The sequence below is a fragment of the Gossypium arboreum genome, chromosome 2, assembly GCF_025698485.1.
Source record: "Gossypium arboreum isolate Shixiya-1 chromosome 2, ASM2569848v2, whole genome shotgun sequence".
NCBI lineage: Eukaryota > Viridiplantae > Streptophyta > Magnoliopsida > Malvales > Malvaceae > Gossypium > Gossypium arboreum.
The window spans coordinates 112,919,099-112,945,522 of NC_069071.1; the positions used below are offsets into that span (position 1 = coordinate 112,919,099).

Genomic DNA, 26,424 nt, shown 5'->3' on the forward strand with positions numbered 1-26,424 from the left:
ACTACATGTCTAAATTAATAAAAAGGAATACAAAGGAGAGTCAGATGAAACACAGCGCAACAAGGAGGGATCGATGCTGCAAATATACCCTCACCGCCAAAACATGCAGGTCATCGGGGCAGCTAAACGGATCGGGTTGAGGCTCTTCCAGGCGACGTCGTTTTTGAGCCGTTGAAATCAGCTTGAAACGGCGTCGTATTTAACCCTTTAAAAGGCCTGGAAATTGAGTCATTCGGCCAAACCCTAGCCCTTTCCCTCGTTTGTTGATCAATCTGCCCCCAAATGTCCCTCTAAGCTCCGATCTACCACCATGAACGGAGACTAAATCGTTCGGGCCTTGGAGTCTCTTTTTCTGCCTTAAGACCCCCTCTACAGTTCGATTCCGGCGAAGAGAAAGGGATCTCGCGGCATGCTTTCACGATAAGGCGTTACCTTTTCTTTTTTTGATGTAAATGACAAGCAAATCAACTGAAATAGGTAAAAAAACAGAGGATTAAAAGAAGAAGGGAAAACCACCTTCTCTTTGTCTATTGCCTTTTTTCTTTGCTATTGCATATGTTTTCTGTATGTTTTCAAAAAGGGAACCCCTTTACAATCGGAATCAGTAGGCTTTATAGCCAAATGCTAATAAAAAATACAATGTTTTTTCTTTCTTTTTATTTGCTGTTGTGTCTGTTGTCGTTTTGTCCATTTCTTCGCAGGCACAAGTGCGTGGCGCCTGCACGGATAGTGTTGGCGTCTGAGGTCAGATCGATTTGGGCATCGGAGGCCGCGTTGGCGTGACGGAGGCGCTGGGGGCTCGGACTGCTCATGACGCAAGGCATGACTAGGGCTCATCTAATTTTAGTATTTTTGGGCCTATCGGGCCTTGAAGGTTTGGACTGTTTTGTAAATGGGCTAGGGTATTAATTTTAGTGGGCTGTTTGGGCTTGTAATAGGTTACTAATTAAATGGACTTTATTTTATTTATTTATTTATTTGTAGATATTTTATATGTATATATGTGATTGGGGTTTTAGCGGGCCCGAGCCAAAATTGGTCATTACAATGCTTACTTGCAATGGACGAAAAAAAATAATAGTGATGGTGAGATTAGATATTAAAGTATGAGATAAAAGGAAAATTGAAGATAAACTCACATTCAAAAGAGTCCTAAGAATTAGATTGGTTGAGTATTTATCTTTTTCAAGAATAGTCTCGCTTCGAATCATCGTTGTAACAAAAAAATAATAAATAGAAAATTCTTGATAAAAGTTTCATGAAGACCTCTATATTAGGAGTCAAATTGTATTTTGACTCTACTAAAAAAATAGATAAATTAGTTATTGGATATTAAATCAAAAGGTAAATTGGTTCTTTTTTGTTAAAATTTTCACTCATTTTTATCTTATATTGATGTATGATGACCAATTTTTAACAATAGTACCGAATGATTTTTTTACAAAAAAATCAATTTACTCTTACATGGGCCTTCATGATACATTTACCAAAAATCTCAAGTTTTTAAACTTTTTTTTTAACAATCTGATATAAGTTATGATCATATCTATTCTTTTTTATACAAAATTTAGAACTATTTATAGCCTTTCCTCAACCCATAAATAGGAAGATAAAGCACTTCAGCGCACTTGAATCTACTTCCTCCTAAATTGATAATGATATTTATATCGATCAAACTAAAATTTTACTTTTAAAAATTGGGTTGAGGAGAAGACTTGGACTTTATTCTATCTCATTTCCACAAATTGGTCCCCTAATAAAAATAATTAAGAAAAAATAAAGCAAACATTTAAAAACAATACTAATATAATTAAATATATATTTTTCTTGACTTTAAGAACCATATATAAATTAAAATAATATAACATTATCTATTTAGTACGTAAAATTCATAGTATATATAGTAGATAGTTTTGATGAAGCTAAGACTATATAGTTTTGACCTATTTGTTATTTGGTAGTCATAGGTTTTAGCACAGGGTAAATTATAAGTCTAATTTAAGTCTACACATAGTGATAGGATTATCATTTCTGTTTTTTTACACTGTGTTTGAGAATTATGCATTGTTCTTCTTTAATTTATAAATAGAAGGATAATGTATCTTAACACATTTAAATATATGTCATCTTTTAATAATAATAATGTACATATCAACTAAAGTTTAATAACTATTATTTTTATTAAAAAGAATTTACATATAAAAAATTAAGCCTATTGAAAGTGTGAAACGTGGTACAAATGAGAAACAGCTGTCGGCCAAATAATGGGGAGGCACAGTCGTATACTTCAAATTTTGACTTGTTGACACTTGTTTAAGTCTTATTATATTATTCCCTCTACTTTAATAATTGTTCATACACATTAAAATAAATAAAAAATTATATATAGGATATGATGGTAATATATATATTGTAGTTTTAAACAAAGAATACGAGTTTAAATTTTAAAGACGATATTATTAAAAAGAGTATCAGTAATTTTCAAAAGGATTAATCTTAATGAATCTTAAAATAGACATGAAAAATATTTTAATTGTAAATAAAAATAAAAATAAAATTAAATTTTATATCTTTTTATGTACATCGTTGTCCAATTCATTATATTAATATTTATATAATAAATTTTAAATTAAAAACCTATATATATATTATTTACGCATTTATTATAATTAAGATTTATAAATTTATTTCAACATTATATATTTACTTATTAATATATAAATCATAATAATAATAAAGTATGAATCGTAATAATTTATCATAAATTTAGGAAATAGAGACAAAATATTGAAGGAACTAAAGTTGTTAAAAGAACAAATTCTGTAATAATGATTATTTAGTAAAATGCGCTTCTAGTTATTTTTATACTCCTTTAATCAAATAATTGAATCTTAGATTTCGACCAAACAAAATAATATAACATACTGTTCATAACCTTACATTATTGTAATCTTATTACGAAAAGTAATCTTACATTCTTTGATTAAAATGCTTAGAAAGGCATTAAATTCTCGGTAAAAGCCCCTATACGAGAAGTTAGATTGCATTTTACTCATTCTACTAAAAATGGGTAAATTAGTCATTGTACTTTAGACTAAATAACAAATTGGTCCTTTTGCAAAAAAAGTCATCTATTTTTATTATTAAAAACTGGTCCCTATATATCAACATGATGTGTATATAGAACGACATATGTCACTATATGGTTATTCTGTCAATTTCATCAGTTTTTAACATTACAAATGAATGAAATTTTCAACAGAAATTTAGGGGCCTCCATGAAACAATCTATCTCCTAATTTAGGGGCCTCAATGATATTTTACCTTAAATATTCTTTTTTACTCATTTAGAAACAGGGGGAATCAAAAAGAGGAAATAAAAAGGAGGCCCACTATCTCTGTTGAGAGTTGTAACTGTCGTGTTAAGGTTCTGCTGCATGTGACTTCAACGCCTTTTTTCTTTCTCCCACCATTTACAGCTATTTATACACACTTTGCCTTTGCCTACTCTGCTTCACATTCATTACAACCTATTCTCTTCTTCTTCTTCTTCTTCTTCTTCTTCTTCTTCTTCTTTTTCTTCTTAAAACAATGAAGGCAAAATTTTCCGGGTTTATAACCTTTTTGTTCTTAGCTTTTCTTCTTCTTTGTTGTTCCTCAGTATCTGCTCGTTTGCTGCTGCAAATCCACAACCATGGTTAGTTTCAACCAAAACCCTTTACCACCCTTTGTTTCTTTTAATCTATTCTCTCTTTTATTTTGGGTGTTTTTTGGGGTCTAATTTATGTATTGAATTGTAAAAAAAAAAAAAAACAGGTGAAAAGGAGTTTAAAGCAAACGAGATGATGATGATTCTAGCTGATACAAAAGATGATTTCTCAGAGGTAAGAAAATTCTTTTAGATTAAATTTTAAGTGAATCAGATGATTAAAATTTGTCCATCATTTTATTTATCTGTGTGGTGTAGTTGATGGGAGCAGAAGAGTGTTATGAGAAAGATGAAGAATGTGTGAAAAGGAGGATGATGGCAGATGCTCATTTGGATTATATTTATACTCAAAATCATAAGCCTTAGAATTATTATTAATGATCCATAAATATACAATACAAAGGGCTAATATATATATATATATATAATATAGAAAAAGAATTGTGTAATTATGAAGTTGTATGTATGCATGTATGTATGTATCTAGCATTAATTTAGCAAAGTTTGAATGTATCTTTCTTTGTTTCTTAATTATAACTTTTTTAAAATAAATAATATAAAGCTTTTTAAGGCATCTATGAAACCAAGGATCCAAGGAGAGGCACACCAATTAGAAGCACCTATTGACCGAACAAGTGGATTATCGTAAGTTCACATAAGAATTTATTCAAAGATTCCTTCTATCATATTCTGATAAATTTGTAGTAAAAACATCTATTATAACTTTATTATTAACTCTCGATAATATAGTTGGATCACGTTGTATCATATCTTAATAAGATTTTTCATGACTCTACCTATTAACCCCGTGTAGTAAGAGATCTAGTGCATGAAACTTCTTATCTATGTAAGTCGTTTCCATTACCAGAAGATATAAGGACACCACTTTTGCACTGAGACTTCCAAAATCATTACTAACAACTTTCGAGAATCAATACATCGTATGAATTGTCCACTTTCTCCAACTTTACATCTTATATCTAGTGTTATGGGACTCGAACTTTAGCCTAGCAAACTACACAACCTTAGACGATTTCTAGGGATCAAATCCTACCTAAGTCAGCCTACTTTCAAAATCAAATCCTACCTAAGTCAGCCTACTTTCAAAGAATGAGAATTCTTACAGAAATTCTCTAAAGCACCAAATCAAAGCAGAAGCAAACTTGAAAGAAAAAAGAAGCCACAAAAAAATAGTGCACACTAATTGCTTGAGTAAATTCTCTCAAAAGAAACATATTAATTTGAAAGTTTACAACTGAGTGAATACAAACGAAGGGGAAAGTCTCTATTTATAGTTGAACTCTCCCAAGTTCAACGATATTGATTGAGTTACATCGATGATCAAGATTTGTGCTTATCTACAATATGACAGTCTTAAGGGATTTAAGTACTATATATATATTTATCCCTTAGGATTTATATTAATTACCTTGGTAATTTTAGTTTTACTAAAGTGTTTTATTGGGCCACTAAAGATTCAAGTAGATAGGTTTTTTCAAATGTTTCACGAGCCGGGCTAGTTCAGACAAGTCAAATGATCCCTATTTAATCAATTGACCTTCATGGGACATTCTGTACAAAATGATTACAAGCTTTGATTTTCGGCCCGTAACTCTAGCATATATAAAAAATTATTTATCCACCTTAACTACATATTTTAAATTCCGTGGATAAGTAGATTAATTAGTCATGTAATACATAAATGTTAAGATATGTTAATTTCTCTTTTAAAAAACAGTTAAAAAAATGAATCATGTGACAGATTTTTAATCAACTTCCTTTCAACGTCAAACATTTTACTATATATAATTTTTTTATTAAATTTATGTCACTAATCAATTAAACATCAATTTAGTTGAAAAATTATCGAAAACTATTCTGTTATAAAGTAACAATTATTACAATGAGAATGTTTCTGTCATTTTATTTATTTTTATATAAATTCTATAAAATTAATTTAAACTCATAATAAATCTAAAAAAATATTGAATCCAAAACAACATAATTTTAGAGCTTCAACTTTTTATCATTTTTAACATATTTATATTTTTCTAGTGGAACCTCAAGGCCAGAACCAGCTTTTGTGGCATATGAATTTGAGTTGGGTTATGCTTTTTTTTCTTCAGATTTCTTAATAAATGGGCTAAGGCCTATTTTAGAAACAATGTCTTAAACTTTATTTAATTTTTATTGGCTTATGACTACCACAAATAGAGTTGTCAAAGGAATGTGTGCTCGAAATATGGGAAGATTTACATAAATAGGCAAAACTCGAAAAATAAATTTCGATAAAAATAGAGGTTCATTTTTTGAATGGGTTAAGTTTTAAAGAAAAAAAATTAAATTCAAACTCGACCTAATTTAATTCAACTGCATATAAAAAAAACATATATTATAATATTATATATTATAAAGAGTGGTTCCAGATAAATTTTAAACAATTTAATTTCATCATAAAACCATATATAAACTAAAAAAAAGTCCTCCTTGTATAAATAGTTGTAGACTTATGAATAGAACTGTTCATAGGTCGGGTTATCTGTCCTAACTCGAAGGTTCGCCTGAAATTTGGAAGGTTTTAGGTAAAAATATTAGGCCTCAAAAATGAGATTGGACAAAAAAAAATAGACCCATTTAAAATATGGGTCGGGCTTTAGCTTAAACATTCAAGGCTTGAACTCAGCTTGATCCATTTTTAAGTTTATAATACTTTATATTATATTATTTTTATATGTTATATAATTTATAACACATTAAAAATAAAATTTTACTAAATATATAATACTATTCTAATGTAAACATTAAATAATGTTAATATGACTATATAAAAATTTTCAATAAATAAAGAAATATATAAAATTATTAAATATTAAATTAAAATAATATAGGTAGATGTAAAATGGGTTTAGGTTAGTCTTTGTAAATATGGACGGGTTTGAACAATGTGGTGCTCAATATCCTTAAAAAAAAGTATAAAGTAAGTAAATCATACTAGAACTCTTCAAAAATACGTTTGCTTGACCAGAAGCCTTCACCAATTAAGATTATGAAAATTGGTGCTCAATATCCTTAAAAAGATGCATAAAGTAGTCAAACTAATTAGGTCAAAAAATGCGGAAAAAATAAGTAATTGGTAGCTCGTTCAGTTAAAAAGTGAGTTGCAACTGGTAGTAGAGCATAACAGATTGAAAATTAAAATGTATTCGAACATGATTCACATTCAATGAAACTTAAATCTAGAATAATTTAGAAGAGAACTCACAAATGACATTTCATATAATGAACCTCAGTGTTTAAGTTCTCAATAACTCAACCTTTATCCACTAGCAGAAGCAAATCATGGTCATGCACACCATTAATAAATAATTTTTTTTTAATTTTTGATTTATGTATTTTTAAATTTCAATTACTTTTCTTATGTTTTTTCAGGTATCTAGTTTCGATTTTTTTAATTTTAATTATTTTTAAGTAATTTAACTAAACTTAAATTATTCCCAAGAAATATAAGTATGTTGTATATATTATATAAAGTATTTTCAAATAAAATATAGACTATTAAAGTTTTATATTATTTATAATGTTACATCATATATATATATATATATATATATATATATATATATATATATATAGAATGTAATTAAATAGAGGTTTGTAAATAGACCTAACTATTTATTAACTTGTTAAAAGAAATGTTTTGTCCTTTCAAAAGGTACATAAATACTTGGTATTCCAATAGCGAAGCTAGAAATTTTTTGAGAGCTGAAATTAAATCGTAAAAATATAATTTCACCGTTTTAATAGACTATATCTTTATAAATTTTAAAGGGTTAAATCAATTTTTATTATTTTTAGCAGCTAAAGTGTAATTTTACCATTACTAATTTAAAATTTTATAAATTATAAAATGCCTAAATGAAAAAAAATCATTTTAGAGGGACCAGAGCCCTGCCTGCCCCTTGACTCTGCTATTACGATACTCTATATATAGACATCAAAAATAAAAATTGAAATAAAAAATTGAGTTCTAAAAGAAAGACTCCATTAAATTTATATATATATATATATATATATTCTCTAAATTTCATTCTAATTAAAAACAACTCATAGTACAATGTTCGAATAAAGACATTATATCATAAAATAACTATTTTAAAAATAATTATTTAAAAGCATATTCCCTTTACAAAATATCAATTTCAAATTCAACCAATTTTTTTATACAACAAATCACCTTCGCTTGTAAGACCTAATTCAACCACCTTTGCATGTTATAATTGTTAATTATGATTAAATAGATACATGCCACGTACAAAAATAAGATATGAAGCTAACACATATATGGTTTATATATATACATATAAGGATCCTTTTGTCAAATAATAATAATATTAAGGATCTAAATGAGAAACAGCTGTCGGCCAAATAAATAATGGGGGTACAGTCATAGTTCACATCTTGGACTGGTTGACTCTTTGGTATTTCTTATGTACATTTTATATCTCAAATTGTATTTTAATCCCTTCAAGTTCATCAAATTATCTTGTTAAGTGTTTCATGTCATATTTTATAAACAAAATTAACTTTTAAATTTTATATTTTATTCAATTTAGTCTTTACTCTTTTATTTGAAACAAATTAATTGACATAATATTATGTTATGTATACTACGTTAACAAATAATTTAAAATTATGAAAATTAAAAATGTGTAAATAAAAATTATTAAGAGTTCCAAAATAATTATATAAAATGCATTAAGAAATTTAAAAATTGAAAAAAAACTTATATATTTTTAAATTTTCAATAAAAAATTATTTTTTTTGAAATGCAAAAAGAAAAAAATCATTTTTTAATATTGGAGAATTTTTTATTTTTAAAATTTATAATTATTTTATGATTTTTGAATTTTAAAATATTTACTAACATGACATATAAGATAAAGTAATAGCACGGTAGCAATAAAATACACATGAACTGTCATGGAGCTACAACTTCAATGTTTGATGCAATTTCTAATAAAAACGTTACAATCTTTGGAATCTATTCAATGTAGCTCAAAATAAAAGGTTCGAAGGTTAATTTATCTCAAATAAAAGAGTAGGGATTAAATTGAATAAAATTATAGAAAAAATGAGGGATAAACTTGTTATTATGATTTATACATATAACACCAAAATAAGTTTTTAACGACATAATTTTATCGGAAATATTATTTTGCTCCAAGGGCAAAGCTAGAAATTTTTTGGAGAGTCGAAATTAAGTTATATATTTTTATGAGAGCTAAAATATAATTTCATAATTTTAATAGCTTATATATATAATTTTAAAAAGCTAAATCAAAATTTTATCATTTTTGGATAAAGTGTAATTTTACCATTAACTAAATTAAAATTTTGTAAAAATTAAGGGCCAAAGATAAAATTTTACATTTTAATATAGTATAAATCAATGTTAAAATTTAGAATTATACATCCATGTATGTGTCGTGTGTCCACTAACACTTATTGGTTTTATTTAGATAAACTATAACTAAAGTTACTAAATTATTAGCTTGTTTACGTTTTGGTCACTCAACTTTAAAAACTTACAAAATGGTCATTTAACTATTCAAAAGTTTTTATTTGAGATTAAATAATTTGAAAATTTTTATTTAAATTATTGGACTGTTAATTTTTTTTTTTTAAGTTTGGGTAGCAAGCTTCATGCAACGATTCGATGCTTGATACAACAGATTAGTACCTATCGACAAATAGAATAACATAGCTTAGATCCAAATCGATTTGATAGTTAGTGTTGAAGATCAAAAAAGAAAGTTGTTTAAATTTTAGTTCATAGATTTGTAACGTTCAAATTGTTTCATGAAAATAAAATTAAACTATAGAAAAGCGGAAGAAGAACAGCCGAAGAAGAACTTTTAATTGGTGCAGACAATGTGAACAAAAAAGGTCATACAACAGCGATTTTAATAGCTTAGTGATTCAGATGAAAACTTTTAAATAGTTTTGTAACTTTTTAAAGTTAAGTAACTAAAACTTGAACTTATAAATAGTTTAATTAACTTAGGCGTAGTTTACCCATGTTTTTTCTTAAGCTGTGGGCATAGATATGCGGCTATATATAGAGACTTATAGCCTTTGAGCCTCTCTCATTCTTCACAGTATTCATACATATCTCTCTTAAGTTGTCTTTCAAACGATGAAGCAAAAGATTATAGGGTTTATAAGCCTTTTGTCGTTAGCTTTTCTTCTTCTTTGTTGCTTCTCAGCATCTGCTCGTTTGCTCATGCAGATCAACCATGGTTCGTTTCAATAAAAACCCTTTTGCACCCTTTGTTTCTTAATCTGTTTGAGCTTTAATTTCTCCTTCATGGTGTTTTTTTGGGGGGTCTAAATGACATTTCTAATTGTAAAGAAACAGGTGAAAAGGAGTTTAGAGCAAACGAGATGATCATTCAAGCAGATGCTAAAGATGATTTCTCAAATGTAAGGAATTATATATATGATATCCCTTTTTTCCCTAAGTTCTTATTCATACATATAGATATACACATACATATATATATGGCTATTTTCTTTGGGTTATTTGGTGGTGCAGTTGATTGGAGCAGAAAAGTGTTATGAGAAAGATGAAGAATGTTTGGAAAGGAGGATGATTGCAGATGCTGGTCTGGATTACATATACAGTCAAAGTAATAAGCCTTGAATCAGTGGTAGAGGTCTGATACTCCCTCTGGGTATAAAATAGTTTTAAAAATCGTGATCATCATCAACTCCATTAATAGGCCTACAGAATGTGAAGAATTAATTATTGGGCTCGCTCTAATAGATACATTGAAAAATAAAAAAAATAACCCTTAAAATTATAATAATAAAAATTATCCATAATTAATAAAATACAAAGGAATTATAATATATATAGTTTTATGTATTCTTGTTATGATGTGTTTGATAGAAAAGTTGTGCGTAGTTATGAAGTTGTAGATGTTGTAATTTGTATTATCTCTCTATCGATAAATCCTTACTATTATCGAGTAAATGATAGGAACAAAATGCATATATAAATTATTTAAAAGTTGATATAATATATATTAACTTTGTTATAATTATGTTAATTTGGTTGATGTAGAGATATGATTTACAAAAATTCACGAAAAAAGTATCAATATTGTGCATAATATTAATTATGTAACATTTGTGTACGGGGATTCGAATCACTAACCAAGACTTAAAAACAACATACTTGCAAGTTACCACTTGGCTAGCCCAAGTGTTTACCATGATGCCCTCCACAAATTTTCAATTGTTGGGGGTACTATCAACTCTTCGAGAAGCGATATTTCGAAAATTTTTTTTGAATGAGTCAAATCTTCTCACCAAAGTTCATTCTAACATAAAAAAAAAAAATTACATTACTTATTAATATAAGTTACGGTCATATAATTAACTTTGGGTAATTAAAGCATTATGTTGTATATATGAGAATTTAGGTTTGATCCCAAACAACCCCATTTCTCTCTCCCAATTTGGATTCGAATCGTCAAAGTATCAACATCGTATCAATCAAAATTTTCTATTAGTTTAATGCCAGCCTGGGTGTTAAATGATAGCTTGGATCTCACCTGGAGAATATTTAAAATAGGTGGGTCAAAATTTAAAAATATGTATATCTACTACATGGATAACTTGAATATGACTTATTAAAAAATAGACAGTGTCACTAAAATTTTAAAAGGTTATTTTTATATTCCTAAATATATTCTTAGATATATGGAAATATATATATATATATATAATATATTCCTAAAAGATAATTTCACGTAATGATATCTTAATAATGTTAGACCTAAGTTTAAAATTTGATCAATTTATTTTAAAATATTTTCCATTTCATATCCAAGTTAACATTTAATACCCAAGCTGACACGTAAGTTGATGAAAAGAGCTAAATTATATTTTGAGGACTCAATTAGAATGTTTTGAAGTTAGAGACTAATTTAGAATTTAAAACATAGTATAAGGGAGTCTGAGGAAATTACCGTAGAAAATACAAGGGTAAACTACACCCAAGGTCACTAATTTATTAATAAGCTTATGTTTTGGTTACTCAACTACACCTAGTGACTTAATTAAAAAATTTCGAATAATTTAATGATTATTTTGTAATTTTTTGAAGTTGAAGGACCAAAATGTAAACTTGCTAATAAGAAATAAATTCAGTCGAAGAATGGGCCTAAGTCCAACAATGAAAACCAATATAATTGTCCACTCTAAAAATCTAAAACCCTAATTTCAAAAACAAAACTGTATGAAAAAACCCTAGCGTCTCCAATAACCAGCAATTTGCGTCCGCCTTTGATCTTCTGTAAGTTGCGAGCTCTTCCCTCTTATTTATTTTGCAATTTTATTTCTAATCCAATATTTTTAATAATAAACTTTTCATCTTTATTTATTTTTTCAGGCAACCATGATGAAAATTAAGACCCCAAAGAAAGGAAGAGTCAAAAGGGAACTAGATAAACGAGCCCCAAAGCTCGTAAGGCACTACGAATTTCTTCAAAAAATTTTATTTTTAATGAAGATTTTAGTTGTGAAATAAAATGGGTTTAATTGAAATTGTGTTCGGCAGGTGGAAACAGGAAAGAAAACACTGATACTTCAAGGAACAAAGACGAGTGGCACATTGAATAGTGTTTTGAGTGAAATTTACCATTTAAAAAAAGGTGGAGCTGTGAGATTTACAAGGAAGAATGATAATATAAGGCCATTTGAAAGTGGGGGTGAAACTTCTTTAGAATTCTTTTCTCTCAAAACTGATTGCAGTATCTTTGTTGTAAGTAATTGAATCTAAACCCTAAGCTTCCTTCTTTTTTTCTCATTGATTTCAACTATTTTTGTTGTTTTAATTTGGGTTAAAATATGTCATAGGTCCTTGTACTTTTCAGATTCCAGAATTTATGTCTAACTTTTAACATTGTTACGATTATTTTGTCAAATTTAGGTTCATTACAAGGTATTGTTTTAGTTACATTGCTATTAATTGAGTATAAGGACTAAAATTCAAATTTGAGAAGAGTACAGGGACCTATGGCATATTTTAACCTTAATTTAGCATTATTATAAACTTATGTTATGTAGCATTTGGTTCTTAGTAAAGAAGGTATATGAATGATGAATATATTTTTACGACTGTCCTTGATTTTGTTGGTTTTACTGTTTTAGCATAGAGCTCGGTTTGATCAATGCTTAATCAGATGTAAAAACCTGTTTTGCTTAGCGGATTTTCTTGTAACTGCAAGGCAGTAGTTTTCTTGATCATCGTTTTGATTATGTGCTCTTGTGTTGACAGTATGGTTCACATTCGAAGAAGCGACCTAACAATCTAGTTCTAGGGCGAATGTATGATCACCATGTATACGATCTCGTAGAGGTTGGGGTTGAGAATTTTAAATCCATTGAATCATTCACTTATGACAAGAAGATAGCACCTCGGGTTGGATCTAAGCCTTTCATTGCTTTCATTGGAGAAGGATTCGAGAATGTAGATGAGCTGAAACATTTGAAGGAAGTTTTGCTTGATCTTTTACGAGGAGAGGTTCGTATTTTGCTTTTTAGCACTTTGGGTTTTCTATTTTAAAAAGATTTTGATGAAGATATCCATAATTAATTCAGGTTGTGGAGAATATAAACCTTGCTGGATTGGACCGTGCTTACATATGTACAGCAATTTCTTCGAATAAGGTATACCTTACGCATTGTGCCCTTCGGTTAAAAAAGTCTGGCACTGTAGTTCCGAGGATGGAACTCGTTGAAGTAGGCCCTTCCATGGATTTGGTGGTTCGACGTCACCGTCTACCAAATGAAGGCTTGAGGAAAGAAGCAATGAAAACTGCTAAAGATCAACCTAAGAAGAAGGTACGATGAATATGCACATCAACTCATAACACTTTGTAACGAACTTCGGATTTCGGTTAACAAACCAAAATTTTCACTTTATAGGTTAAAAATGTTAGCTCAGATGCAATACAAGGAACTATCGGCAAGATCTACATTCCTGACCAGAAGGTAAGGCGACTTTGATTTTTGTGTATTTTTTTGAACTCGAGTATTGCCTGTTATTTGAACGATACTTGTTCTTATAGGTCGGAGAAATGGCTTTACCAAACAAAGCTAAAGGTGTGAAGAGAGAGCGCCGAGAAGCTAAGAATAAACAGGCAAACGAACATGCCTCAAAAAAACAGAAGGAAGAATCTGAGTAAAGCCGTTTTGCATGCATGTGTGCTAAGGCGTTCAACTATATAATCTAGTAATTTTTGTTTTACGGTTTTTATGTTGGATTGTTGCTTTTATTTTAACCTTAAATTTTATTGAAAAAAGAAAGGCAAAAAAGAAATCTGTAACAAACTGTTGGATGTTTTTGCCATCCAATTTTGGAATAGAGGAGCAATGAAAAGTACTCAAGTTAAAAAACAATGTTGTCTGTACTGTCAACCAGCGGGGGGACGAGTTCGAGACGAGTTCGAGTAAAAGTATGAAACCGGTTGATCAGAAAATTAGTGATCTAATCAGTTTGATCATCGATTAAGAATATTGGTTAAGATCCCTTTTTGCACCAATTCAGGGCATGTTATAAAACACATTCAAAATTTGATTAGACTATTATCAACTATGTTGGAACAAATTCAAAGAGCAATATCCGTCAATTTATTTAAGTACACTAAATATTTGAATTTATTATTTTTAAAAAAAATTAAAATACAAATTAATCATTTTGACTCTTTATTTCTTTTTAGGGTAAATTATTTTTGTTTGTCTCAGATTATGTTGAAAACGTAACATTTCAAATATAAATGACTAAAATATAATCGAGGCAAACAAAAGTAACTATTTTTATAATTTACCCTTCTTTTTAATTACATATATACATTAGTAAGAGAATATGACCTTGGAAAAACTTTTTTAAAAATTTGAACTTATTGATATCCAACACAATCAAGTCCTAGTAAAATAGTCAAAAAAACTAACCAAGATGCAAGCTATATTCATGATTACAAGTTAAACTCAAGCAATTTGAATAGATTTTTCCAGCATTTTGTGACTAATACAGATATGGAAATATTCTCCACGGTACAAGCCTGCAATATTCTGCCCATATATCTTTGTACTTCTCTGCACATCGTGCTTCATCTCGTCTTTCTCTCCATACCAATAGAATAAACAGATAAATCGGGTAGAAGTACGGAATCGGGGAACTGTGAAAACAACAGGGGAAATGGTTTTACGAAATAAGCAGATAAGGGGTAGGACTATGTCGGTGTTATCAAGCATATAATTCAGAAAGTTACCTTAATCCGCAAGGTAAACTGAAAGATAAAGCCAGCAACAAATCCCCTAGGTAATTTGAGTGTCTTGCAATTCCCCTATAAAGAAATACTGCAATCAGATAAGAAGCAACAAGAGCATAGGAAAAATCACTCGAGAAAGCTTTTGCCAGATTGGTACATCACAATCTTACTGAAAAAATTATGGTTATATTTGTGAAGCTTATACCCTAAGTAACATATACTTATCTGAGGTGCCAAATATGTGTCCAAGAAAGAGTCGCAGCACGTATGTTATATAACACATTCAGGGATGATTTGAAACATGTATGGTTTTTGAAAACTTAATTCGATAAACTCCAACATTCCCTCTGACTATCTTTGATCAGTCTAAAGACTACGATTGTGTAAAAATCATTTTAGGCTTATTTGTCATAATAACTGCACCAGACAAATCAAAACTAACAGTTGCAATAACGTAAATGACCAGAGGGAATAATGGTGAGATGGAAATCTTACCAATAACCAGAAGCAAGCAGCTTTCCGCCGATAACCTTTGGAGGTTTACCCCATATAAGCGCTTTTGGGTTCTGTTTGAATATATGCTTTTGCTTATTGGCTCCTCTAAATACAAGATACCTGCAAATTCACACAGAGTGGTTAAGACACAGTAAAAAGTCACGCAAATCAGGAAAATATATCCTACATGCTGGCAGAAAGTTACCCGATCAGAAAAACAAAACAATTTGCTATTGCAGCGGCTGTTGTCAGCTCCACTTTGTTATTCAAAAGCCACCAACCCTATAGCAAAGGTGAAGATGAGATATTAAACAAAAGTCAAAATCGATATTGTTTCTTGATACAAAGTGCTAAGTGCATCTAAAGTTTCATTGAGAACATATTTCTCACTAAAAGTACTGATTTCTTTTGTACAAATCTTTCCAATATCTATTTGACGGTTGAATCCGTTATAAAGAGGAGCAACAGCTTTAAATAGGTGCAGCAATACGGGGATTCCATGATATAAAAAATGTAAGTTAGATGCCTTCCAAAAGTTATCGGAATACCATAAAGCATGGAAAACATTCATCAATGGATTCAAATCGCAAGCAGTCACATAATGATGCCATCACCCAGAGCATACGAACCATATGTCTAAAGACATAATGATGCCATCACTTAGAGCATCCCAACAAGGATTGGAAAATGATGGCAGTAATAGAGCCTGCTTTCCGGGATAGACTTTCAAGCAATGCAAACAATTGAACCATTCTATTATTTCACAAGATTATGGAACTCATAAAGAACGATGTGGTGCAACTAGGGCTGTAATCGAGCTGAGTCGAACTCGAACACTGACAAGCTCGAACTCAGGCTTGATTCAAAACTCACTGCTTGAAACTCAGCTCAAGCTCAATACAATATTACTATCTAAGGTCAAGCTCAGCTTGAAATAAAATCGAATTATTCGACCTCAGCTCAATTTTAGATGATTTAAATACTCAAACTCAAGTTGAAGTTCGAGCTCGTTCCATATACAATTTTTTTTGGCTAAAGCAGAAATTTGATATCAAAATATTAAAATATGTTTATAAAAAAAAAGCTCAATTAGGTTTACAAGCTGCTCAAGTCGAGTATTAAGATACTCAAATTCTGTTTGGTCAATAGATCAAGCAGCTCAAGTCGAGTATTAAGATACTCAAATTCTGTTTGGTAAATAGATCAAGCAGCTCAAGCTCAACTCAAGAATGACCAAATCAAATTTCAGGCCTTCTTGCGTTGAACTGAATAGTTTGCGAGTACAGCTGTCTCATTTACATCCCTCTGTGCAATTTGCAGATAAAGTTTTCTATCCAAGTAAAAGTTACATGCCTGGATGCTAAATGTGAAGGGAATCCACACTAGATCTCCAAACACCAACATGAAGCCTAACCTCTCGGCAATTATGTCCCAACTGTAAAACAAAAGCAAATACTAGTGAATCAAGTGGGTTTCTCATATAGAAATGACCAAATAAAAACATTACATAACTTGGGTCAAGGGACAGGAGACAAGAATGCTCAAGGAGAGAAATAACTATATAGAAAACCATATTTCAACCAAGGATTCATAATTCTCTTTCTAAATTGAACATCAAGCACAAGGCAAGCAAGCATTTAGAAACTAAAGCTTGATTTTGAGAACAATTTGTTCATATTCAACATGGTTTTACTTATGTGGCTCGACTTATCTCAGTTATTCAACGGTATTATTTAGAATACTGTGGATGAATTACATTAGACGACATGCTTTAGTTACATGAATACCTTGTCCAATGCAAGTCTTTCAAGTTGGTAAATATTAGAAACTAATGTTAATAACTACTTCCAGCAAAGCTCAACAACATAAAGAGCAATGTCATCATTAGATACTGGAGCTTGGTACCGAAAGATGACTATTAGGAATTAATCCTCATAACTTCTCCTAATCTAGCTAGACCTCGCAACTCCAGACACAATATGGTTATACATCACGAACATTGGATAAAAAAGAAAGAAGATAAAACACAAAATGACAAAGAAACAACATGAACATAGCATGGATAGACAAACATGGCAAAAGCTATGTAACACGAATTATTAACTTATCAAACTTTATAATATATAATACCTTGAACATGATTATTACATATGAAAAAACACAAACAAGATACAAATACACGACTGCAAGGTCTAAATCTGGCTGACTAATATGAAGAACAATGACCTTACTGAGAGACATAGTCAATTATTAGCTAGCCATCTCTGATATTTAATTGGGCTAATGAGTGGCATGATTAGAGTTAGAAGTTATTCTACGATAATTGTAGCATAAACGCAATGGAACTTACGTGGAGGTCATGTACTCCTCATGCACAAAATAGTCCAGGATGTAGAACTGGAACAAAGATGCATGAAACAAAAGCTACTTAGCTTTGGTATAAAACATGTAAGATAATTCTCAGCGACTTCATTAGAACAATCAGATTACCGCACAGAATAACTGGTAAAGGATCATTGATTGGCTTAAAGAGCCATCTTGAACACTTTTTGCAAGAACTGATAGATTGATAATTAGCCATCCCATCATTCCAGCTCTAACAAAGAAGAACCTACATAGATGATTCCATCATCAGTAAACGGAATATGTTCATCATAGCATAGACAGACAGATATCATAAGGAGACCAAACAACCAAGACTATATAAATCAAATAATCAGTAAAAGTGAATCACATACTTGAGATCAATACCCATAAACTGAGGATTAAGCTGTATCCCATACCACCTATAAGATCAGACAATGGCACAAATGTCAATAACCCCAATAGCTATTTTCTTGTTACTTTAGAAGGCAGCACAGAAAAAAAAGGTAGAAAAATCAACTTGAAATAGAGAAAAGAACAGAAAAACTGAAACTATCATTTTCAATGTCACACAATCATTAATTACTATATAAAGGGAGATAAAGATAACTGATGAGAATTGTTAAGGTATCAATTGTATCCATAGCAATTTAATGATGGTAATTAAGTAGAAAATGAAGGTGATAAATGTCAATTATCCTATCAAGTACCAAAATAAGATGGGTTTAAACAATCCCACGATTACAAGAAGCCTAACGTTTGATTTTTCGTAGGAGATAAAGAACACATATGAAGGAATTTCTGGGGGATGACAAATTTAGCATTCCTCTATATCCTAACTGTTCCTTTTAAAACAATATAGTTAAATAACACAAAATAGAAATATTCCTTTCATGCAGGTCATAGAAGCTGCTAAAAGGATGAGCATCAAAACATTAAAGTAACTTGCTAACAAGAGTACCAGTCATGTATCAGGTTCCCTGTGATGTGAGGCTTTAATGAAGAACCTTTACTGCGTGACCTGCAGCCAGCAGCATAGAGTACTACCATTGTCTGAAAAAGGGAGATGGCAAATGGAAAGACAAATTAGAGAAAAAGAAAATTAAATAAATAGCAATTCCACACCAAGGAAAGAAAAAGATATAAAAGGAAGACTAAAGTGTAAACAATAGCCTATAGTTACACCACGGAGGCTGCTATACATCCTGAGCAACAATTCTGCCAAAGTCATGAGTTGACCTATTCACATTGGCAGACAATTTGTGCATTTTTTATATTGTCACTCCATAGGGAGGATCTTAGCAAGCCAATAATTTTAAAAAGAAGTTCCAAGACTTAAAAACATTTGATACAGCATAAACCAAGTTATATTTGAATATAAATGCATGCTCCCAATGTTCTACCAATACGAATTAGACTCTAAGGAGTTTCAGTACTTCATGCAAATAAAGGATTACTGTATGCCTAAAACAACCTATCAGAAAATTGACAGCAACTTACAAGAAAACTGAATATGAAAGTTGTCGATAACAGCTCAAGTCCTCTGTCGGATATTACCTGCAAACATTTGCATAAAACAGCCACTGAAAAGTTTTGCATTGAAAGATACAAAATCTCAAATCCCTTGTTTCCGGGGTTTAAAAGCAATATGTCCAGGCTAGCAATTCAACAACATATAACCAGAAAACGAAACAATATGACCACATACATATAAGATAAATCCCTTGACATTCAGTTGCAAAGCATGCCCTCTGAATCACTCTAACTATTCAAAATGGTGAATCAAATACAGAAAGATATCGGGGAAATGAAGAAGAAAAAGCCAGTATCTTCAATATTTGAGCTGATGTGAATTAAATTCTGGCCTCAATTGGTAAATGAATTGCATTATACAGAAACCAAACCAAAATTCACAGAAAAGTAAAAAGTCAAAAAAGCTTACTCAAAGCACCTTTTTTGCCTACTGATATTAACAATTTACACAAATAGAAGCTTAACAAAATGCCATTCAATTCAACCAAAGACAAATACATGGAAAATCAGATTCCATTAATAGCAAACTAGTAAATACATACCGTTGGTGATACAAAATTCATCTTAGACCCAATCCCAAGGAGCCCAACTAACAAAAGAAGAGCTCGCAATCCTGTTCAAAATTTGGGGTGGAAAAAATTAATTAAACAAATCATATTGCATAAAGAATTAGCTGTTACAAAGATTATCAACATAAAAAGAGACCATTGCAGCGGTAATAGAGATGAGACCCGTCTTGTAATGTGACTCCAGGAACAAGTTTTCCAGGTAATATAGATCCAGCAATAGCTAAGTAAGCAAAGAATATCAACAATACAGCAACCTACAAGAAAAGAGTTTTTATATATATATATATAGTTTTCAAAAGAAAAGCTAAAATGTACTGAAACAATGAGGAATAGTTGATTACAGAGATCCAAGAGGGAATTAAAGCCTGTAGAAGAAAACCCAGATCCATTTCTCTGCTCATGATGAAGTTTGAATCTGGATTTGAAGAAATTTTGAGCTCTGCTTCCTCCGCTAACCACACTGGCGTAAACTGCCCTTCCACTACTAAAATTTCACTTTGCTGTAACTTTTTAGGTTTATTTCATATTTGGCGCCTAAACTATATCTCAATTTCGAATTTAAACTTAAAGTTTGGGATAGACTCTCTAATTGTCACTAAACTTTTCTCGTGTTTTTATTTTGATCACCAAACTATGAAAATTTTTAATTTGACCAATAATCTATCCAAAATCGTTATTTTAGTCACTGAGCCATTGTGTTTGAAATGACTTAGATGAGATCCTTTTATAAGCTACATAAACGGTCACTCAATTATGAGAGCATTTCTATCTTGATCATCCAATTGTAAATTTTTTCAATTTAATCACCAAAATTTTAAAATTAGATTTTTTAGTCACCATGTCATTAAGTTGATAGCCTAAGTTTGACTTGGCTTTTTTTATTGGTCTAATAATAAATTTAGCCCATTAATATTTATACATTCTATCAATTTAGCCTTACACCCAAGGTCACTAAACTATTAGTAAGTTTATGTTTTGATCACTCAAGTTCAAAAAGTTACAAAATGGTCATTGAATTATTTAAAAGTTTTCATTTAAGATGTTGAGCTATTCGAAAATTCTTATCTAAGTCACTGAGAGAAAAAGTTCAGCTTACAAGCTCCAAGTAATGATTCGATGATCAGTGAACATACCTTAAATTCAAATTGATCTGATAGTTAATGACTTATATTAAAATATTTAAATAGTTTAGTGACTATTTTATAATTTTTTAAAATTAAATGACCAAAACATAAATTTACTAATAGTTTAGTACCTAGTAAAAAATCGTAACAAAATTATAAGATAGGTGCACTTTTACCGAAAAAATGCTATGTAAGGCCAAACAATCACCCTAAAGAAAGGCCACACAGTAGAATCTTTTTACGGTGCTATACGCAACACCAGATCACAGCCAATGCCCCGATTCTCTCTATTTCTCTCCATTGCCTAAGTCTTTAATCCAACTTTATTTTGGGAAATTACTTCTCAAAAAAGAACTCGGAAAAACCCTAACTTTGCTTCTCTCACGCTCTCCATGGAGTTTTGGGGTAATCTTATTTTTCTCCTTTCGCTTTGGTTCTCTTTTTTTTTTTTCTTTTGAGTTACTAAATCGGCTGAAATTAATGATTGCTTGTGTTTCTTCATTCTATTATGTTGATCTCTGATTTGTTAATATCTTGTGTTCAGATATTGATTTCCATCAAGATTTTTCTTTTTCTTTTTCTTTTTTGCAGATCATTTTTTACTTTCTTTAGCGTTGAAAATCTTATTAATATATGAGTTAAGCGACATTTGTTCTGTTATTAAGATTTATGTAAAATTTCAGATTAACATCATAAAATGCATTACATTTCGTATTTAAGTTTATTTTTGCCTTTTGAACTGTTTTCTTGGGTTTCATTTCATGAATATTTAAAGAAAATCACTTTTTTTTTTCCACTCGTTGTTTAATAAAATAAAAAATAAAAATTACGTTCTATGTTTTGTCATTGTGCCTTTTTTTCCCCTTCCGTCGTCCCTGTGTATCGCTATCATCTAGAGTTTGTAAAACCCTAGAATGGTTGAAGGGGGAGCAAATGATTGAAATGGGGTTTTTTCTTGTTTTTAAGTTATTATTTCTTATGATTTGTATTAAGAATTTGTATCTGTCTTTATCCTTTGATTTGTTTGTTTATGACTTTGTTTCATGCTCATGCTAAGATATTGAAACTGTTTTGAGGTTGTAATTGATATGGTAGTACCGTTAGGGAACAGTTTAGAATATGTTCTCTTTGCTACTATTGTCGGTATCGTGTATTTGTATTTCATGATGTTATCTTTTTGAAGTGTTCCATTCTTAACAGTGACTGCATGTTGTTGTTTTTTTAATGTTACATATTGTAATTTTTTTTATGGTTTTTTTCCAATCATTGTATCCTTCCATTTTTGCCTCTGTAATGTAATGAATTATGAGCTTTCCATATTTGGCATATATATGTAGGTGTTGAAGTTAAAAGTGGACAGAACTTTGAGGTTGAACTGGAGGATGATGGCAGTAGGATCTTGCATCTTTCACAGGTAATTCTTAAGAAACTTTGATTTCCATATTTTTGTGTTGATATTATTTATATCTAGTTATAAAATTTCCCATTATATAACTCTCAGGTTGCCCTTGGTGAGGGGACTGGTGATAACAAGAAAGAAAAAGGAAAGGAAACCATTTGTCTCTATCTCAAATTCAAAAATCAGAAGTTTGTGGTTGGAACACTTTCCCAAGAGAAATGCCCCCAGATAGCATTGGATTTGGTATTGCATGACAAATTTGAGCTGTTCCATACGTGGAAGAATGGCAGCGTATATGTCACTGGCTATTATGTTGATACATCTCAAGGTAGTGGTAAGTTATTACACTAGTATTTTCTATTTGTTGATGTTTGTTAATATAGTATGAATCCATAAATTATGATTCATTTTTATTCACAGATACTGAGTCTGAAGGGGAGCTCCCTGAACCTACAATGAATCTTGTAAAGTCAGAGCCTGCAGCATCTGATCCTACTACGACAAAGCAGGTTAAGATTGTTGAACCTAAAAAAGATGATGATAGTAGTGATGAGGATGAAGAGGATAGTTCTGCTGAGGATGAAGAGTCCAGTGAGGAGCAGGTTAGATGTCTAGCTATTAGTAATTTAGTATCATATGCAGCTGATAGGCTCTTCCTGATTTTATGGGTTAATCATAAATCTGAATAGTTGAAAGAGGGGGGTAGTGAACGATTACCAGTAACTGCTACATCAGGATAAATACTTGTAAATGTATACCTACACTACCCGTGGAATGAACCTAGCAAATCTTTCAACGTGTCCCTTGTTTTTTTTTAGCTTTTTACCTTACTGCTATTTCTTTATTTTACCTGATGATTTTCTGAAATGAATCTTTTCTGTCTCTAGCTTGGTGTTGATAGGAGTGTTTGTTTGTATATTGCTGTTTTCATTGTTGCCTTGTAACCCAATCTATGAAATACCGTGTCTAATTAGTGTTGATTCTGTCTATCATTTTAGGAACCTCGCATGCTGGTTAATGGTGAGAATGATACTGACGATGCTGACAGTGATGAGGATGATAGTGATGAAGAAAGCTTAGATGAGGATCAAAAGACTCCTGAGAAGGTAAGGATATATACACTTTAGGTTTGTCATTCAGGACTTTGAGGGGCTTCAGCCTAGGTTTTAACTTAGTTTTTATAATCACTTGTGACCAATTTTCCTTAGGCTGGACCAAGCAAGAAGAGACCTGCTGAGTCATCTAAAAAGACCCCTGCTCCCGAAAAGAAGGCAAAGCTGGTCACTCCCCAAAAGACAGGCAGATTTTCCCTTCCATCTTTGCCCTTCTAGAGATTTTGATTGCTATTTTACTAATGAGTGATCATAATGCCCATTTCGTCAATTGTAAAATGTGTTCCTTATTTCCAATTTCTCTATTCTAATTCATTCTGGTGCAGATGGCAAGAAAGCGGGTGGACATACTGCAACCCCTCACCCTTCCAAAAAGGCTGGGAAAACATCAGCTGCTGCTGCACAGGTGAAGCAGACTCCAAAGTCCGGTGGTTCATTCCCTTGCAAGTCCTGCGGCAGGTCAGTTCCTCTTTTCTATCCAGCATTTAAACCAATTACTAGTAATTACATTTGGAATAATATTAACATGTGTCTTGAAAACTTTCCAGATCATTTGGCTCTGAAAATGCTTTACAATCTCATTCCAAAGCAAAGCATGGCACTCAAGCGTAAAAAGTGAACCGGTTTAGGGTCGTCGTTCAAATTTTGTTTGTTTCTAGAATGGACAAGTGGACATGACTAGTTGAATGTAGTTAATGTAGTAGTACATAATTGCCTTATGTTTGAAGATGGTCCTTTTGAATGAAATTACAAATTAACAGGTTTATAAGGTCTTGAATGAAATTGCCAGCTAGAACTAAATTCATTACAGTTCGGTATTGATTGTTTGGTTCTTTACTACTTTGAATCGAAAGTATAAATAGTTTATAAGAAATCGAACCGAGTTGATACGCAGCTGCCTGCAACCTCCGATCGGATTCAGAGTGTTATGCTGCGTTGATGTCTAGTTATTACAGCTTCATTGGTTGGCTTTTGCTTCATTCCCCGATTTGAGTGTCATAGCTAACGCAGTTGGGACGATATCACTGACTGTAGATGAACACTTCATGGGCCTCATTGAAGGCTTTATGAGAAGAAACGAAAATGAAAAAATAGAAGATATATTTATTCATTTCATTTGTGGACTCGGCTTGAAAGGAGGAAAACTATATTTTTATCCATAGAATATAAGAATGAAATTTTTGGAAAACGTTTTCAGTGGTTAATGATTTTTGGTTCGTTTAATTTAAATCAAATAAATTATTTAAAAGAATTATAATTTCTTTTTAAATTTGATTCAATCAATTTATATTAATTTGCATTTCTTTATAATCCATTATTGATATTAAGGCCGGTTTTCTGTTCAAATATGGTGAAATACTTTATCGATTACTTGTTTTTCTTTTATGTTCTTTTGTTTAGCTACTCCAAATTTCGCTAGTACTCAAATTTTCAAATATCGAAAATGACTAAGTTAGTATAGGTGGTTTAATTTTTAAGTTAAATTTAATTATTTTAAAATTTTATATAACAAATATATTATATCGTAATTATTTTGATTAATATATTTAAAGGTTATGATTTAAATTAGAATTGAAATTTCAAAATCTAAACAATATAAAATTAAAAACAATCAAATTGAATCATAGAGACAAAATCCATCATTCATGAATACTATAATAATACTAAGAAACAAAATAGAGCATAACATCTTATTTTCAAAAAAGAAAAACGTAGCATTACAATTTTATTGCTTCTATTTAAATTAAAAAATTAAAATTAAAATTCTAATTTCAACTTTTAATACTTCTTTTTACTCAATTAAAATATATGCAAGCCGCTAGATTTTGATCTGAAGTCGCTGATGAAGTACTAATTTAAGTATATAAATTAAATTTTAGCAAGGATCAAGCAGCAGCAGGTTTGCCCGAGTGGTTAAGGGGGAAGACTTAAGATCTTCTGCACTCAAGTGCGCGTGGGTTCAAACCCCACAGCCTGCAATTTTTTATTTTAACTTTTGAATAAAATTTGTTATTAATACTTTATTTTGTGAAAGTTGTGGATTTAATCCATATACTAAATGTGGCTAATTTGAAAAGTACATGATAAAATTTGATTAAATTAGAGTACATAGACTAATTCCATAGTTTTTACAAAGTACGAGGACTAATAATAGAATTTAACCTTAATTTTTTTTTAATAACGTGTTTAATGTATTTATATAGATTTTGACATATATGTTGATGTTGGATGAAGTTTTAGTATTGTTTTGCTTGCATGTGATACTGATGTAATTAATGTATTCTGTTTGGGTAAATTCCATCAATCGTTATTAAACTTCAATTAAAATTTTATTTTAGCTACTCAATTTACGAAAATTATGTAATAGTTATTAATATTATTGAGTTATTATATTTTATGATAATGTGGCATGTTAACTCAAATGGTTTAAGATATCATTGTGATATTTTAACAATGTTTCTTAATAATAAATTAAAGAATTTAAAAGTCTAAAATATCTTAAATTTAAAAAAAACTTAAAATTCATAATATTTTATCCAAAATTATAGAAAAATATTTTTTGATATTATAGCTAAATAAAAGTTCAAGAAAAATCATAAAATTCTAAAGAGAAGAATTATTTTTATTATTGTTTTTAATTTTTTTTCTCATATACATGACAACATAACGACTCTTTATTATAGGGTTAATGAACATTTTAGTCCTTGCATTTGACATCTTGTACTTAGTTGGTATTTAAACTTTTGTAAATATAATTGGTACCTAAACTTGAGCGA

General features: G+C 30.4%; 5 protein-coding genes and 1 non-coding gene across 10 annotated transcripts; 5 read left to right on the forward strand and 1 right to left on the reverse strand.

The window, feature by feature from the left end:
* Positions 1 to 3,441: 3,441 nt before the first annotated feature.
* On the forward strand, positions 3,442 to 4,454 carry LOC108466665 (putative phytosulfokines 6). Of its 2 annotated transcripts, none has more exons than XM_053025186.1 (3): positions 3,442 to 3,697; positions 3,817 to 3,884; positions 4,281 to 4,454. In XM_053025186.1, exons 1-3 carry the CDS (start codon positions 3,592 to 3,594, stop codon positions 4,356 to 4,358), a joined length of 252 nt encoding a protein of 83 aa, XP_052881146.1. In that variant the 5' UTR covers positions 3,442 to 3,591; the 3' UTR covers positions 4,359 to 4,454. The 2 variants fall into 2 exon arrangements, with proteins under 2 accessions (XP_052881146.1, XP_017622533.1); XM_017767044.2 differs by lacking the exon at positions 4,281 to 4,454 and adding an exon at positions 3,968 to 4,222 and having other exon boundaries at positions 3,477 to 3,697.
* Positions 4,455 to 9,859: 5,405 nt separating this feature from the next.
* LOC108466842 (putative phytosulfokines 6) lies at positions 9,860 to 10,745 on the forward strand. 2 transcript variants are annotated; one of them, XM_017767204.2, is made up of 3 exons: positions 9,860 to 10,008; positions 10,122 to 10,192; positions 10,305 to 10,745. In XM_017767204.2, exons 1-3 carry the CDS (start codon positions 9,906 to 9,908, stop codon positions 10,410 to 10,412), a joined length of 282 nt encoding a protein of 93 aa, XP_017622693.1. In that variant the 5' UTR covers positions 9,860 to 9,905; the 3' UTR covers positions 10,413 to 10,745. The 2 variants fall into 2 exon arrangements, with proteins under 2 accessions (XP_017622693.1, XP_017622694.1); XM_017767205.2 differs by having other exon boundaries at positions 10,128 to 10,192.
* A 1,187-nt stretch (positions 10,746 to 11,932) lies between these two features.
* Positions 11,933 to 14,179, forward strand: LOC108464058 (ribosome production factor 2 homolog). Its single transcript, XM_017764144.2, has 7 exons — positions 11,933 to 12,071; positions 12,168 to 12,242; positions 12,336 to 12,539; positions 13,056 to 13,301; positions 13,379 to 13,621; positions 13,706 to 13,771; positions 13,849 to 14,179. Exons 2-7 carry the CDS (start codon positions 12,174 to 12,176, stop codon positions 13,963 to 13,965), a joined length of 945 nt encoding a protein of 314 aa, XP_017619633.1. The 5' UTR covers positions 11,933 to 12,071; positions 12,168 to 12,173; the 3' UTR covers positions 13,966 to 14,179.
* Positions 14,180 to 14,651: 472 nt separating this feature from the next.
* Positions 14,652 to 20,686, reverse strand: LOC108463838 (delta(14)-sterol reductase). The gene is made up of 13 exons (XM_017763786.2): positions 20,354 to 20,686; positions 20,149 to 20,266; positions 19,986 to 20,056; positions 19,411 to 19,467; positions 18,872 to 18,963; positions 18,285 to 18,332; positions 18,037 to 18,157; positions 17,897 to 17,943; positions 16,900 to 16,981; positions 15,752 to 15,828; positions 15,547 to 15,666; positions 15,052 to 15,126; positions 14,652 to 14,958 (listed from the first exon to the last, which is right to left on the reverse strand). Exons 1-13 carry the CDS (start codon positions 20,411 to 20,413, stop codon positions 14,805 to 14,807), a joined length of 1,122 nt encoding a protein of 373 aa, XP_017619275.1. The 5' UTR covers positions 20,414 to 20,686; the 3' UTR covers positions 14,652 to 14,804.
* A 640-nt stretch (positions 20,687 to 21,326) lies between these two features.
* Positions 21,327 to 24,416, forward strand: LOC108461837 (histone deacetylase HDT1-like). 3 transcript variants are annotated; one of them, XM_017761798.2, is made up of 8 exons: positions 21,327 to 21,541; positions 22,474 to 22,550; positions 22,638 to 22,869; positions 22,956 to 23,137; positions 23,534 to 23,641; positions 23,744 to 23,834; positions 23,974 to 24,106; positions 24,196 to 24,416. In XM_017761798.2, the coding sequence occupies exons 1-8, from the start codon at positions 21,529 to 21,531 to the stop codon at positions 24,257 to 24,259; spliced, it is 900 nt and encodes a 299-aa protein (XP_017617287.1). In that variant the 5' UTR covers positions 21,327 to 21,528; the 3' UTR covers positions 24,260 to 24,416. The 3 variants fall into 3 exon arrangements, with proteins under 3 accessions (XP_017617287.1, XP_017617297.1, XP_017617303.1); XM_017761808.2 differs by having other exon boundaries at positions 22,638 to 22,866; XM_017761814.2 differs by having other exon boundaries at positions 22,638 to 22,863.
* Positions 24,417 to 25,543: 1,127 nt separating this feature from the next.
* TRNAL-UAA (transfer RNA leucine (anticodon UAA)) lies at positions 25,544 to 25,626 on the forward strand. Its single transcript has one exon. It is a non-coding gene; the product is annotated as a tRNA-Leu (tRNA).
* Positions 25,627 to 26,424: the final 798 nt, after the last annotated feature.

Coding starts and splice junctions, on each gene's coding strand:
- LOC108461837 (XM_017761798.2), top strand. Junction 23,138..23,533: donor AAGAGTCCAGTGAGGAGCAG/GTTAGATGTCTA, acceptor CTATCATTTTAG/GAACCTCGCATGCTGGTTAA. Junction 23,642..23,743: donor ATCAAAAGACTCCTGAGAAG/GTAAGGATATAT, acceptor AATTTTCCTTAG/GCTGGACCAAGCAAGAAGAG.
- LOC108463838 (XM_017763786.2), bottom strand. CDS start 20,413: ATGAGCAGAGAAATGGATCTGGGTTTTCTTCTACAGGCTTTAATTCCC. Junction 18,964..19,410: donor CTTTCATATTCAGTTTTCTT/GTAAGTTGCTGT, acceptor TCCCTTTTTCAG/ACAATGGTAGTACTCTATGC. Junction 15,667..15,751: donor TGTTTTGTTTTTCTGATCGG/GTAACTTTCTGC, acceptor GTGAATTTGCAG/GTATCTTGTATTTAGAGGAG.
- LOC108466665 (XM_017767044.2), top strand. CDS start 3,592: ATGAAGGCAAAATTTTCCGGGTTTATAACCTTTTTGTTCTTAGCTTTT. Junction 3,698..3,816: donor GCTGCAAATCCACAACCATG/GTTAGTTTCAAC, acceptor AAAAAAAAACAG/GTGAAAAGGAGTTTAAAGCA. Junction 3,885..3,967: donor CAAAAGATGATTTCTCAGAG/GTAAGAAAATTC, acceptor TGTGTGGTGTAG/TTGATGGGAGCAGAAGAGTG.
- LOC108466842 (XM_017767204.2), top strand. CDS start 9,906: ATGAAGCAAAAGATTATAGGGTTTATAAGCCTTTTGTCGTTAGCTTTT. Junction 10,009..10,121: donor GCTCATGCAGATCAACCATG/GTTCGTTTCAAT, acceptor CTAATTGTAAAG/AAACAGGTGAAAAGGAGTTT. Junction 10,193..10,304: donor CTAAAGATGATTTCTCAAAT/GTAAGGAATTAT, acceptor TTGGTGGTGCAG/TTGATTGGAGCAGAAAAGTG.
- LOC108464058 (XM_017764144.2), top strand. CDS start 12,174: ATGATGAAAATTAAGACCCCAAAGAAAGGAAGAGTCAAAAGGGAACTA. Junction 13,302..13,378: donor TTGATCTTTTACGAGGAGAG/GTTCGTATTTTG, acceptor TAATTAATTCAG/GTTGTGGAGAATATAAACCT. Junction 13,622..13,705: donor AAGATCAACCTAAGAAGAAG/GTACGATGAATA, acceptor TTCACTTTATAG/GTTAAAAATGTTAGCTCAGA.